The following is a 15170-nucleotide window of genomic DNA, read 5'->3' as shown; positions in this document are numbered from 1 at the left end:
ATAGGCACCCCAACACAGAGCCCCCTGCCACGGAAAACAAAGTAGGACAAAACACTGCTATGCATATGAGGAATTATTTTTGTCAGGCCCATGCTCGGCTTTATCATTGTTTGTGGAAGAGAAAATGCAACATGAAAAACTGCTTCCTTACTTTACCACAATTTAAAAAAAAAAAAACCCTGCCTCTCCTAACTTTGTTTTCTTTCCCAGGCCATCTATAAGGCTGACTTAGAGTGGCTGCGTGGCATCGGCTGGGTGCCCATAGGGTCTCCCGAAGTACTGAGAGTGAAAAATGCCCAACATATCCTACAAGACAGTGTCTATCGGACACCTGTAGTGAAACTCAAGTACACAAGTATCGTTGACACACCTGAAGTTGTCCTTGCTAAATCAAATGCTGAAAATATTAGTATTGTAAGTCACATTTTTCTTCTATATTAAAATTAAGTTCATGTTATAGAAAATGATAAATAATTAACCTGGTAATCTATTTGTAAGATAATAATATTGATGATAGCAAAGATTTTAATAAGTAATATTGACACGGTTGTTTTGTTATTGCTTACTAATTTTAAACCAAAACTCAAAGTATGAATAAAAGGTATTAATACAGATTTCATATCAAATTTGAGTAACTTATGTGAAAAGATTCTGGAAATTTTTACCTTAGTATGAAAAGATTTTGGATCAGAAAAATCGAAAGTTGTGCACTGCAACTAGCAAAATTACAAACTGTGAAGTAATTTTTTTTTTTCTTTTTTTTTTGTGAAGTAATTTTGTTATCGTTGGTTCTTTCCATAGCCAAAGTACAGAGAAGCTTGGGACATGGATAAAACTTCAATCCACATAATGCCAGATACTCCAGAAATTAATCGCGCTAGAGCCAACGCTCTTAATGTGAGCGATGTAAGTACTGCAACAGACTCCCTTTTTGTTTGGAAAGTCACCCAATTGGTATGAAGATATCACTAGGGAACTCTTCATAGCCAAGGAAGAGAAGATTGAGTGGGTAAGGAGGCCCTTGACCAGGAGTGAGGAGAGGGGCAGACCCCTGGCTCTCAGTCACTGGGCAAGGCCAGTTATGGTGAAGCAATGTCAACATGACAGAAGAGAGAAGGGAACAAGGAGAAGAAAGATAATGAAAGAGGAATGAAGAGACACACAAAGAAGAAAGGGGAATTAACAACAGATTCAGACGAACACAAAATAATTATGAGAATTCTTTTCACAACTTTATACAAATTAATTTTAAAACCCAGATCTATAGGGGATTTTTAAGGAAGTTATAAATTACTAAAATTGAGCCCAGAAAAAGAATAAAAACATATTGCAAGAAATTAATAGGTTATTAAAGACTCTCCTTCCTCCTCTCTGATATCAGGGTCACCCAGAATGATTTCATAGGGGAATTTTTTCCAAACCTCAAAAAATAAACAAACTGACAGAGAGCCTAATGAAAGAAGGAAAGCCATCACCGTTATCAAAACTTGTCAAAGAGAGTTCCACTAATGAAAACTGTAGACCAATAATAATGGGGAAAATCTTAAATGAAATATTAACAAATCAAATTCAGTAACACATGAATATGATATGATACAAACAACTAGGGTTCATTCAGGAATGCCAAGAGTGTTCTGTATTCAGAAACCTAACAATGTGATAGAACAAAAGAGAAAAATCGTATGCTCATTTTATTAGATTTAAGAAGACATGTGGCGGGGAGGAGGAAGGGTAAGCTAGGACCAAGTGAGAGAGTGGCATGGACTAATGTACACTACCAAATGTAAAATAGATAGCTAGTGGGAAGCAGCCGCATAGCACAGGGAGATCAGCTCGGTGCTTTGTGACCACCTAGAGGAGTGGGATAGGGAGGATGGGAAGGAGACACAAGAGGAAGGGGATATGGGGATATATGTATACATATAGCTGATTCACTTTGTTATACAGCAGAAACTAACACACGATTGTAAAGCAATTATATTCCAATAAAGATGTTAAAAAAAAAAAAAAAAAGATGTGTGGGACTTCCCTGGTGGCACGTGGTTAAGAATCCACCTGCCAATGCAGGGGACACGGGTTCGAGCCCTGGTCCGGGAAGATCCCACATGCTGCGGAGCAATTATGCCCGTGTGCCACAACTACTGAGCCTGCGCTCTAGAGCCCGTGAGCCGCAACTACTGAAGCCCACGCGCCTAGAGCCCATGCTCTGCAGCAAGAGAAGCCACTGCAATGAGAAGCCCACGCACCACAACAAAGAGTAGCCCCCGCTCACCACAACTAGAGAAAGCCCCCGTGCAGCAACGAAGACCCAACACAGCCAAAAATAAATAAATAAATAAATAAATAAATACTGATGAATAAAAAAAAATTTTTTTTAAAAGACGTGTGACCAAGTCCAATATCCATTCTTATTTTTAAAAATAAAATCTTAGCAAGATAAGAATAAATGAATATTTTCTTGTCATAACTAAGAATAAATCTCATATCAAAGGCCAGGCTCATCCTCAAGTAAGTAAGCTTCTCAGTCAAGTCAGGAATAAAACAAGAATGCCCATAACATTACCATTTATTAATATTTGCTGGAAGTAGTTAAGTGATAAGCTTCTTATTCACAGCAAAATAATTACATAAGAATAAGTATAAGAGATAAATATTGGAAAGAACAAGGCAAACTTATCATTATTTGCAGAATAAATCATTACATGCCCAGGGAAAGGAAGAGAATCCACTAAAAAGTCTATTAGATAAAAAGAGAATTCGCTTACATGGCTAGCTTCACAGTTTAAGAAAGTTCAAGAAATGTACCACCTTCATGGATCACAGAGATTTTACTGTGTGTAGAACAAGTATGACCTTAGAAGAAGGATACTACCTTAATGCAGTCCACCATGGCTTGGAACTTTGCATCTTTCAAAACATAATAAATCTTTGTGAGAGAAGGAGCCTTCCAAGCAAAGATTACTCACCATATGCCAAACTGCACCACCAACTCTATTGTAATGAGCCTCTTGGGAGCTAATTTTTTCCAAGGGCTGGGAAGAAAACAACATTTTGAGGCACTGGTACATTTTTTGTTTTGGACCAGAATCAGTATGTGGTGCAGTGTACTCTTATTGCCAAGTGACTGGATGGAGAAACAGCCAGCTCTTCACTGCAGTATAGACTCCTCCGCCTCTTCCTTCTGAGCCATAGGTATCTTTGGCAGGGGAATTCTGGAAAGTCTCATGTGCTCTCTTTTACATGATAAATTTCTCAGCTGGAAATACTAGAAGCCTACCATTAATATCATGATATAAACAAGACTAGTAATTGAAACTATGCCAAAAGTAAAGTTGTTAAATTTAGATATTTAGATACTAATGAGAATGACTTTTGTTTTGGAAGAAATCAAACATCCTATTTGAATGTTAACCAAAATATACACTTTCTTCATACATGATGTTGCCAGTAGTATAATCTCGATAAAATCCACTATTTTAAATTATTTCTATCATTTAGAAAGTACAACTTTTGCAGAATATTTGTATATCATTTTATGGGTAACCAAGCAAATCCATGTTAAATTAACTCATTTAATCTTCACACTAATCACACGGGTAAGACTGTTATTTTGTCTTTATCATATGGGAAACTTGAGACTTAAAAATATTAAGGAATTTGCCCACATTCTCAAAGTTAGTAGGTGAAGAAGTTAGGTCTCAAGCCCAATTTTTTTTGTAGTTCAAATAAAAAATATATTTGACCACATAAACAAAAAAAGTATATTACATAAGAAAAAATAGTGTAACAGTATATGTAATAAAACAAAATAAATTTTAAAAGTTTAAATAACATAATTACAAATTTGCATGAAATATTCTCTAGTATAATACATTTACATGTGGAGAACACTTTTTTCTTTTGTACAAAAAAAGTCAAATGTTAAAATTGGACCACCCAAGATTCATACAAAAACTTGAATGAAAATTCATATAAAACTTGTCCATTACAAGGACAAAATTTATCTAAGCACTCATTTTTCAAATATGAAAAGGCCATGAAACTGTCAATGATTGAAATTCACTTCTCCTTTCTGCACTGTTCAAGCTCCCATAGTGATAGGTATGATTTCTGATTTACACATTTAAATTACTCTTATTTCTGAGTCTTTCTGACATCGTCAGTACAGAAGGTATCCACTTAAATGTGAATATATTTTTAGAAGGCTATTTGTAAATCAGTCACTGCTTTAACTGACTTCTCTTTACAAACAAAACAGTGCTACACTTAGAAAATAGCGGTTACATCCAATGGTGCTTCAGAAAGAAACTCTAACATTCCCAAACAATATGCTTCATCAGTCGTATTAGAAGATCTAAGAAACCATACAGAGAGGAAAAAATCTCAAGTGTAAAAAGTTTTTAATTCTGAAGATTAAAAATTGAATTGAATTAAATAAATAGAATTATTAAACTAGAGAAATTCAATACTAGCCTGCCAACGTCTGAACTTAAACATATCCCAGTGCTACTAATACACCAATACAAGAAGCAGATAAACCCTTTTACATAAACCATGAACAACTACATCAAAGCTATAATTCAAAAAAAAAAAAAGAAAAGAAAGAACTCTTGTCAAGCCCAGATCTTTGGATTCCAGACATGATTTTGTTCTCCAGTACACTGGTACAGAATGATTCTTTCACCTATTCTCTTTTTTTAAACTGGTTCTGGGACTTCAAAAACTGCACCCCTCTGATATTAATTCTACTCGAACCCTTGGAGTCATTAGTAACTTTGAATCTGGAACGATACCTTATTTTTCCTCCTCTTCAGAAAATTTACCGCGAAGGTTGGGATGCGATGAAGATGAGCTGTGATGTACGGCTGGATGCCATCCCCATCCAGGCCGCCAAGGCCTCCAGGGAGATCGCCAGTGATGTGAGTGTGGCCTTGTGTAACTCCTCAGTTTCTCAAACAAATGCCCTGGGTGCATTGAGAGTTCGTGCTGTGATCCATCTGCTTTGTTTTTCTGTCTCCAGTATAAATACAAGCTTGACCATGAGAAGCAGAAGGGACACTACGTGGGTACCCTCACAGCCAGGGATGACAACAAGATCCACTGGGCCCTCATAGCTGGCAAGATTCAGAATGAAAGAGAATACCGGCTGCACTGGGCCAAGTGGAAGTCTAAGTTCCAGAGCCCTCCGGATATGCTTTCCATCACGCACTCTAAACATTGCCAGGCTCTGGTCAGCGACATTGATTATCGCAATTACCTTCACCAGTGGATGTGCGTGCCTGACCAGCGCGACGTGATTCAGGCCAGGAAAGCCTACGATCTGCAAAGCGATGTGAGTGGGCTGCATTTTAGCCTGAGCTCTTGCATCATTTTCCCATGACTCCCAGAAAGTTTATGTCATTAAATCCTTGCAGCATCACTTCACATCTTTATATAGCGAAGAATTTGGTTTTGGTTAGACCTTATAGTATGGTATCAAAATCACCAGAGCCATGAAGGATCTGGACTTTGTATCAAGAAGTAAGTGGTAGTGTGAATATAGTTCTTAACTGTTTCTGGTTAAAGACAGCTACTCTGAAAATATTATTTTAATAGAATTTAAGTAGCAACAGAGGTTTAAATTGTAACTGAAATACCAGCAGTCCATGGGCAGGATGTAGTCACAGATATGCTATTTTAGTTGACACAGTATTTTTAAATTTTGAATTAAGTTGCCAAGGTTTTTAAATCAGGGAATTTTGTGTACAAATCTAGGGGTTCCCATTTTTATTGAAAAAAAATCAGAGGATGCAGCTCCAGACATGCATTAGCCCTTGGCAACAATAACCTGGAGCTGAATTGAGGCTAACCCCCTTTAAATAGCAAATATATCCCCAGGTGGTTTGTCATACCACCTGGCCTCATAGTTAATTTACTTATGTTACTTGTCTGGCTGCTTGAGTATGTCATTCTTAAATTGCATTTCTCCATCAGACCAATGGATAGAATAAATATGACCAGGGTCACTGACTTCTTCCTGGTCTTATTTTCACAGGCTATTTACAAGGCTGACTTAGAATGGTTACGTGGGATCGGCTGGATGCCAAATGATTCTGTTTCTGTCAATCATGCCAAGCACGCTGCAGATATCTTCAGTGAGGTATTCCAGGGTCTTATCCTGCCGTTCAGCACATTTCCTAAGAGACTGAACAAAAAATATACGAGCCAAAATGCAGTCATTCTCTATCAGCAGTTTTAACAATTTCAATTGCTGTCATTTAAGCCAGACATACATTTTTCCAAAATAATCCTGTACTGTCCCTTTCACATTATGGAATCACATCCATCTACACTCAACAATGCTTAGAATCGTATAAATAGAAAACTTCTTTTGTCAGCAATAGCAATACACTTCAGAGAAATTTGTCCAGTTGAAAAAAAAATGCACTGAGTTCACATAATGATACATTACACGGCTTTGGGAGCTAACCAAACCTGCTACTTTAAAATCTGTGGAAGGTGTAAGAAGTCAACCCATTTGTTAAAAAATAAAATGCTAAGAAGAAAGCCAAATTGCCAGGAAGATGCCATTGACATACGGCATTCTATGCCTCTAGTAGAGAAGGGTCCTTAAATGCAGCATATCTTTATCAACTCACACAGGACCAGAGACTACAGCTATCTAAAAGATATTTTCTTGCCCATAGAAAAAATATCGCACAAAAATAGAAACTCTCAACTTTACTCCCGTGGATGACAGAGTTGATTACGTGACGGCAAAACAAAGTGGTGAAATCCTAAATGATGTAAGTATATGACTATCATTCTAAAATTGCTCTGTTGGGAAGATATCATTTCCAAAGCTTTTCCACGTACTTACACTCAGCGTGCAGTCATCGTCTGAGATACAGATTGTAAACGCTGAGATGAATGATGCTAGCATTTGCTTGGACAACATTATGTTTTCTTAATATCAAAGAACCTACCAACTTTCTTCTCATTTCTAGATTAAATACCGAAAAGATTGGAATGACACCAAATCAAAGTACACCCTCACAGAAACCCCTCAGCTGCATGCTGCCCAGGAGGCGGCCCGAATACTGGACCAGGTATGGATTTTACCTGGGTGCCTGGCACTTTGTATGGGGACAGAGGACCACAACATAACAACAGGAGACTTCTCCCTCCATTCTGACTCCTTGGTTTAACCCTTTGTCATGGCTCTCTGTCTTTTAGTATCTCTACAAGGAAAGCTGGGAGAAACAAAAAGCCACCAGTTACATTTTGCCTCCGGATGCTGTGCCGTTTGTTCACGCCCATCACTCTAGGGACGTTCAGAGCGAGGTAATTTATTCTGATATGAGAGTGCTTTGCAAAGGCTGGACCTTCCCTGTGCAGGAACCCATTTATGCTAAGGCATGTAGCGTAATGGAGAGTTCCTGGTTGGCTGGCAGGCCTGACCAGGCTTGGGGATGGTCAGAGTACCTGCTCCCTTCTGGTGCTTTTCCCATGGGCTTTTGGCATTCTTCATCTTTTTTTTCTTGGCTTCTTTAAAAACTATCGTTTGAAGTCTTTGTTTTTTCTTCTATTCCCTGCTTCCCTAAAATCTCTAAGCCTTCAAATACAGTATTGCCGGCATTAGAAAATAAGTGTATATTTTTCTATTTTTAAATTGATATTTATTCATCTCTATCTATTTATTTCAATGTTTCTGTTTTGTTTTGTTTTTTAGCAAAGTGGTAAAAATAGACTTTATTTAAAAACTATAGCAAAAGGGGAAAAGCAACCTCATTACAGAACTGGGCTCAAGTCCAAATACAGAAAGGACAATTGAAGGTTTATAGCCAAGGAACAGTGAGGGGTCCAGTGGACAGAAAGTTACTAAAAGGAGATATCAAGGATAGGGGGATTCCTGCTAAACTCTGCTAAAATTTAACAGAATTTTTGCTAAAACTGGGCTATGCAGCCCCAGCAAAGATAGAGACCAAAGTGGAGTCCTCATCAAGAAGAGGGCCCAGGGGAGCCTGACTAAAGTTTGAGCAATGAGAGAGTCTGTCAGTACTTACGTGGTTCTCCTTAAATAATTACATCTACTGAGCGAAATAATGATTATTTTATTTCTATTATTTTATACAAAAGATTTATATATAATCTTGCAATTATTTCGTGCAATCTTGTTGCTCTTTCTCTTTTACTTTTTTAAAAAAATATCTTTATTGGAGTATAATTGCTTTACAGTGTTGTGTTAGTTTCTGCGGTACAACAAAGTGAATCAGCTGTATGTGTGCAGATATCCCCATATCCCCTCCCTCTTGAGCCTCCCTCCCACCCTATTTCAATGTTTTTTGATATTTATTCTTGGGGGAGTAACACAAAAAGCTGGGGGACTGAGTTTGCTGATGTTTCAAGCCCCCTTTGCCTTGTGTGCTTGTCAAAGCTGATGGGATCTCTGTTCCTCTTCCCACCAGCTGAAATACAAAGCTGACCATGTCAAGCAGAAAGGTCATTATGTTGGTGTCCCGACAATGAGAGATGATCCTAAACTGGTTTGGTTCGAGCACGCAGGCCAGATTCAGAACGACAGACTATACAAAGAGCACTATCATAAAACAAAGGGCAGAATCAATATACCTCCTGATATGGTGTCGGTGTTGGCGGCCAAGGAGGGGCAGGCCCTTGTCAGTGATATTGATTACCGCAATTACGTGCACCAATGGACGTGTCACCCTGACCAAAATGATGTTATTCAGGCAAGGAAGGCCTATGACCTACAAAGCGATGTAAGTGATTTTTGTTTCTTAATGATCTAGAAACGTATGGTCTACTCTGAGAATCATAAGCAGCATTCTAGAATCACCAGTCTATGACACTTGGGACCATAAATACTTAGTTTGCTCTCAGAAGGGAATGAAGACTGGATATGAAGTAGAGAAAGGTTGGGAGCAGTGACGGACAGCTCTGCCTACTGACTGTGCATTTCTGAATAACTTTCACAGCCAATTTTTTAAAAATCTGCTTTTGTACCATCTCTGCCATCAACAACTCCTCACATTTGCATGGAAAATTATCAACTGATTTAAAATAATAATTGGCTGGGGTGGGAGCTGAGATGGAGTTGGGATTTTGGCTGTATTAGATGATAGTATAGTCAAGGACCTGGGAATGCTTCCTTCTTGCTTTGCTGAGCATCTCCTTCCTCGTGGCATTTATGAAGGAGTTGCTTACAAGGAATCAAAGCAAAGAGGACACAATGTACCGATGAGTTGCATGAGGCCCAGAATCCCTTAGGCAGAGTTTAAAGCTGGGATAGAGAATATATCTCAGGCCACCTCCCACTGAAGCCTGAATCAAGATCTCTACCTGCCGCCAGCACTCTTTAGGGAACAGAAACACAATGCATTGATGTGATGCTCAGGTGCGCCGAGGAGCTAACCCTACCTGGGTCTTCTCATCATTACCAAAACAGAAGCAGGATGTCAAAGACTGCCTGCAGCACAGGTGGTGAACTTGAACATCCCACCTCACTGGTTGCTGCAGGAGGATGACCACTGTGGAACTTTAATCAGATTAGCAACTCCTCTTCATTTGGTATAGGATGGCCTGAGAGAATTCAGGAAGTGAGGGGGAAGGGTAGAGATGAGCTGGAGGGATGCTTCCCCCAACCCTACAGTACATGAGCATTTACTTGTGTGATTTCCTTTACTTAGTCTAAATGCCCCCATGTATTTCTATGTAACTATAACTTCCTTGGTAAAACCTTCTCTTATGCTCACAGATGAAAACAATGGTCCCTTACCCTCAACTCCCACAGCATCTGCATGGTCTTCCTCTCATAGCCCTTAACCACTTTGCACTTTATAAGTAACTTCTCTTTACACTTAGAGGCCTTCCTTATACTTATCCCTCAAATAACCTTCCATAGTTCTTCATTTATAGTAACAGGCTCAAGAAATGTTGCTCAGGTGTACAGATGAAATCATGATTGAATCAATGAGACAACAGCCACTAGAGAGAAAACCCTAAAAAGCTTCTGAACACATTGTTTCTAACCTGCTGCCTGTCATCCTGTGCCTGAGTCATTTATACCTGCATCATGTCTCCCTTCCTGCCCTCAGAATGTCTACAAAGCTGACCTGGAGTGGCTCCGAGGCATTGGTTGGATCCCCCTGGATTCTGTAGACCATGTGAGGGTTACCAAGAACCAGGAAATGGTGACTCAGGTAAGCAAAGCCTGTTCTTCTTACATAAGGCCTGGTCTCCTTACCTGCCATGTGGGGATATGTACCTATCCCCATGTTTGGGGGGGGGCGCCAGGGGACACCTGTCTTGATCGTCTCTATTTCTTTGCAGATAAAATATAAGAAAGATGCTCTTGCCAACTATCCTAACTTTACAAGCGTGGTGGATCCTCCAGAGATTGTTCTGGCCAAGATTAACTCAGTCAATCAAAGTGATGTAAGTTTGCTTTGTGTATAATGAGATACACAAACTGGAGACTTAGTTGTCTGTAGTTGAACAGGCTTGTGTAACTCCAGATAACTGCTTGTGAGATGATGGGGAGTAAATTATAAGAAAATCTTTGGGGGAGAATGTCTTAAAAGTCACTAGTAGGTGGTATACTGTACCCACTTTTAGATAATATCTAAATTATTATCCAAAACTTTCCATTATATTAGTTATAATATAAATTATATATCATATAGTGAAATTTAACCAGTTGGTTAATCTCTAAATGTAGACTAATTATTATCTACTAGGTAGATCTCTTGCTAGGTAGATCTTGTGAAACTTTAAATATACATTTAGAATAATCAAAGGTTTTGTTTTGTTTTCTCCCCTCAGGTAAAATATAAAGAAACATTTAATAAATTAATAAAGGGCAAGTATACCTTTTCTCCAGATACACCATATATCACCCATTCCAAAGACATGGGAAAACTCTACAGTACCGTAAGTTCCATTTTATGTGACATACAACTCAGTTCCGAATTTTAAGCTCTTGTCAGTATTCATATTCTTGGCTTATTTTGTGAGCAACTGAACTTATAAGGAGAACTATTGTTTTTGTTGTATTTAGTCTTGTTTATTAGAAGTAGCGTATTACTCAGGGCAAATAGTGTTTATCCAGCTGGTGTTGTTTGAGCCCCTGTGATGTGCCAGGCCCTGTGAGAGGCACTGAGGAGCTAAAGATCAATGAGACAAACCCTCCAGGAGCCCCTGTAAGTGAGGGAGACATTCAAATAAAGAGAGAGACAATAACCTAACAAGTTAACCTAACAAGCTATGTCACTTCTGGGCACACATAGGACCAAGCAACTACCAACAGAGAGAAGAGAGGAAAGGCTGGTCCCTCTTTAGCAATCATGTACATATATCTCCAGCCAACAAGTGGTGGACTTGCCCTCCAAATTTTAATTCAGCTAATCTAAAGGTGATGTGTGTGTAGCGTATATGTGTATATGCCGAATGGGAAGCCATCTTTGGTGATTCTCTCTCTGTGTGCAAATTTGTTTTCACTTTTATTAGAACTGTAAATACAGTTAAACTCTGTTATAAAATGCCTCAGGGTCTGTAGATTTAATTTGCAACAAGCCCAAAGACTCTGCCCTGTTCTTAGGTACGCACACTAACAGCTGTTAATGAAGATTTAACCCTTGCCTTTAAACATGAGTAGTTTACGTTGACTTTACCATTTTCTTTCGAGTGGCATCTGAAAGAAGTTGAATGCAAACTTTTGTTGATACAACTTTCTTTGTCCTAGATACTGTATAAAGGAGCATGGGAGGGAACCAAGGCCTATGGCTACACCTTAGACGAACGCTATATTCCCATTGTTGGAGCCAAGCATGCCGACTTTGTGAACAGTGAGGTCAGTAGGACTTTTTCCTTTCATAAGTTTGAGAGTCTTTCCAGCCACAAAGGGCTGGTTAGAAAGTCCCAGTGATTTTCAATGTTGCACCTATTTCACAGCTTAAATACAAAGAGACCTATGAGAAGCTGAAGGGTCACTACCTGGCTGGAAAAGAAATCAGTGAGTTCCCCAACGTGGTTCACAGTCTGGATTTCCAAAAGATGAGGAGTGCGGTAAGCAAAGTTCACTGTAACAGAGGATCTGCACACTTAAGTGTAATACTAGTCTGCCTGTTTATAATCTGCCCTTTGGTTCAAGATTAGCTGGGGGGTGGGATGGTGAGGAATGAGCCAGTCTTGAGACTGTCCCCCGCCCCTGCCAGTGAGCCCTGTGCACCTCTGATGGCTGTGAGTTTTCACCCTTTCCCTCCTGCCTCCTCCAAACACAGTGAGGGCTCTGTATTTGGAAAAAGGAGAAAATAAAGTCACTCTTCACCCTGTGTTATAAAAGGATGGGAAATTTTTAAAGAAGAAGAGTATATTCAAGTGTCATTTTTTAACCTTAGTCTATTCTAAAGGTATTGATCTATGTTGAAAATAAGACTCTAAAAGAGATTGATCAGAATAATTTACATTTAATTCCTTTCTTATTTTTGTCTTCAAAAATATATTATTCTTTAGTTGAACTACAGAAGACATTATGAGGACACCAAAGCAAATGTTCATATCCCCAATGATATGATGAATCATGTGCTGGCTAAAAGGTGCCAGTACATCCTCAGTGACCTGGAGTACCGACACTACTTCCACCACTGGACATCTCTTCCAGAAGAACCCAATGTTATTCGGGTCCAAAACGCGCAGGAGATCTTGAGTGATGTATGATGTCCTTTCCGCAGGTTGACTAAGTTACAGGCTTCACCCAGCCCTGCTTGGGGCCCCATGCTCTAATTGTCCCTGTATTCCTAAACCCTGCTGCTTTTCCATACAAAGTGGCATGAGTAACCTTTTTTGGTGTAAGGATCCCCTTGGAGCAATGAGGCACCTATGTTAAATATTTTATCTGTTCGACACTAGGCTAAAACTTAGCTGTTGCTCTCTTCCTAAACTTCTTTAGGCCAGGGCATTAAAGACCTTCCAGGTGTTGAGAAACCCACCCTATGACTGCTAAGTACTAAGCACAGCCAAGGGCTGATAGGAAATTATCAAATGCTCGATTGTAAATTCAGTTAGTACCTGTCACCTTTCACAGTTTCTTCTTTCTTGCAGAATGTGTATAAAAGTGACTTGAATTGGCTGAAAGGCATTGGATGCTACGTTTGGGATACACCCCAGATCCTCCATGCCAAGAAATCATATGACCTCCAGAGTCAGGTGAGCCATCTTCTTAGAGGGACTAGCTCACTGTGGATTGATGGGCTCCATGGTGCTCTCAGGGGAGTGATAGCAAGGCTGTCCCTGTGCCCCAGAGAAAGCAGCTTTGACAGTGCATGATCTAAGGGAACCAAAGGCCCCTGCCCAATAAAACCTCTCTGGTGGCCTGTTCTGGTGCTGGCCTTCCTCAGTTTGGGTCTCTCCTGTGATTTAAGGCTATAGACATTTACAGCAGAAAGTTATCTGGGAGGTGTTTCAGAGTGAACTACTCTCAAGCATTTACACCTTAGTTGATCGGGTTAACTGGCAGGGAGTAGAATGCACATGCATACTTTGACCATAAATAGTTAAGTCTTGAAGTAAAAAGTAGACATTTGGGAAATTTCCCAGCAGAAATTCAGCTTGGATAGGGCAGACTAATGGAATGTTGAAATTGAGGGGCTGCTGTCAGGGATGGAGTATAGGCATGGAAAAACAACACAAGGAAGAAGGGACGTGGCAAAGATCTAGACTCCACTCTTGGTCAAGAGAAACTTAGTTTTGACAGCCATGCAAAGTCTCAAACTGTACAACGTATCCTCTGTTAGGATTAAAGCAGAAATCCAGAAATAAAGGTACATCTAAGTAGGCACAAACTGCTAAAGCTGATGGAAGACCTGCATTTTACCATTTTCAGTGACTTTTCTTTTTCTTCACAGATACAATACACGGCAGCAGGTAAAGAAAATCTAAAAAATTATAACCTGGTCACAGATACACCGCTTTACGTGACTGCTCTTCAAAGCGGCATTAATGCCAGTGAGGTGCGTCTTCCTTGTACTTCTCTCCCAGGACAAGCCGTTATTGTCTTTACACATTGTCAAACAATAGAAAAGAATAATCCATCCTTTTTGTCTGTAGGTGAAATATAAAGAAAATTATCATCAGATTAAAGACAAATATACGACAGTTCTAGAAACGGTGGATTATGACAGAACCAAGAATCTGAAGGATCTGTATAGCAGTGTGAGTTGAGTTCTCTTTCTTTTCTCTGTATTTGAGTTACCTTTTTCACCTTTATAGACAATAAGAGATGAAAAGGAACAGACAACCTTACGCCCAAAGGTCTTTCCAATCTTTTTCCCGGACCTTTAAATTCCTACTTTATCTTGTAAGTCCTCATGGTTACAAGTAAATCAGCCCCGATTTGAATATTGTTCTATTTCATGCAGTTGACACAAATTCACCAACTCCTTCCTTATTGCAGACAGGTACTGTTGAAGCTCTTCTTTGTTGACCCTAGACTTGTTTTTCCGTGGCTTCTCCCTTGGCCAGTGACTTACAGACCAACAGAGGCACACTTTTTTTCCTGCCTCTGAATTGGTTACATTTTTAAACTTCATTTTGAAATAATTTTAGATTTACAGAAGCACTGCAAAAATAGTACAGAGAATTTCCTCATACTTTTCTCTATAGTACAACTATCAAAACTAAGCAATTAACATTGTTACAATGTTAATTATAGGCTTTATCCAGACTTCACCAGTTTTTCCACTAACCTGCTTTTCTGTTCCAGATGCCAATCCAGGATCCCACATTGCATTTTGTTGTCGTGACTCCTTAGTCTCTTCTAATCTGATAATTTCTCAATCTTTCCTTGTCTTTTTCTGATCTTGACACTTTTGAAGAATACTAGCCAGTTATTTTGTAGAATGTTCCTCAATTTGGGCTTATCTGATGTTTTCTCATGATTAGATTAAAGGTATGCCCTTTTCTTTTTTTTTTTGCAAAAGTAACACAGAATTGAGGCACCCTTCTCAGCACACCATAGCAGGTGGTACACAATGTCAATAACTTGTGATGACCTTGATCACTGTTGCTCTCTGCCGAGATGCTCCACTGTAAAGTTACTAGTTTTACCTTTGTTATTAATAAATATCTTGGAGGAGATCCTTTGGGACTATGCAAATATCCTGTTTGTCCTTATA

General features: G+C 39.2%; 1 protein-coding gene across 21 annotated transcripts in view; it reads left to right on the top strand.

Moving 5' to 3' along the window:
- The window catches only part of NEB (nebulin), a 215667-nt gene that overhangs the window by 135134 nt on the left and 65363 nt on the right, over positions 1-15170 (top strand). For all 21 annotated transcript variants that reach the window (XM_059927862.1, XM_059927859.1, XM_059927857.1 and 18 more), the window contains exons 86-103: positions 211-414; positions 802-906; positions 4815-4919; positions 5021-5332; positions 6035-6139; positions 6687-6785; positions 6987-7088; positions 7216-7323; positions 8448-8759; positions 10095-10199; positions 10330-10434; positions 10822-10929; positions 11741-11848; positions 11950-12063; positions 12511-12708; positions 13099-13203; positions 13902-14006; positions 14104-14208. In XM_059927862.1, coding sequence (XP_059783845.1) covers positions 211-414; positions 802-906; positions 4815-4919; positions 5021-5332; positions 6035-6139; positions 6687-6785; positions 6987-7088; positions 7216-7323; positions 8448-8759; positions 10095-10199; positions 10330-10434; positions 10822-10929; positions 11741-11848; positions 11950-12063; positions 12511-12708; positions 13099-13203; positions 13902-14006; positions 14104-14208 — 2505 coding nt within the window. The remainder of the gene's footprint in view (positions 1-210; positions 415-801; positions 907-4814; positions 4920-5020; positions 5333-6034; positions 6140-6686; positions 6786-6986; positions 7089-7215; positions 7324-8447; positions 8760-10094; positions 10200-10329; positions 10435-10821; positions 10930-11740; positions 11849-11949; positions 12064-12510; positions 12709-13098; positions 13204-13901; positions 14007-14103; positions 14209-15170) is intronic.

Source organism: Balaenoptera ricei, chromosome 7, assembly GCF_028023285.1.
Source record: "Balaenoptera ricei isolate mBalRic1 chromosome 7, mBalRic1.hap2, whole genome shotgun sequence".
Lineage (NCBI taxonomy): Eukaryota > Metazoa > Chordata > Mammalia > Artiodactyla > Balaenopteridae > Balaenoptera > Balaenoptera ricei.
Note: the sequence above shows the minus strand (reverse complement) of the source record. Positions and strands in the feature narration are given on the sequence as shown.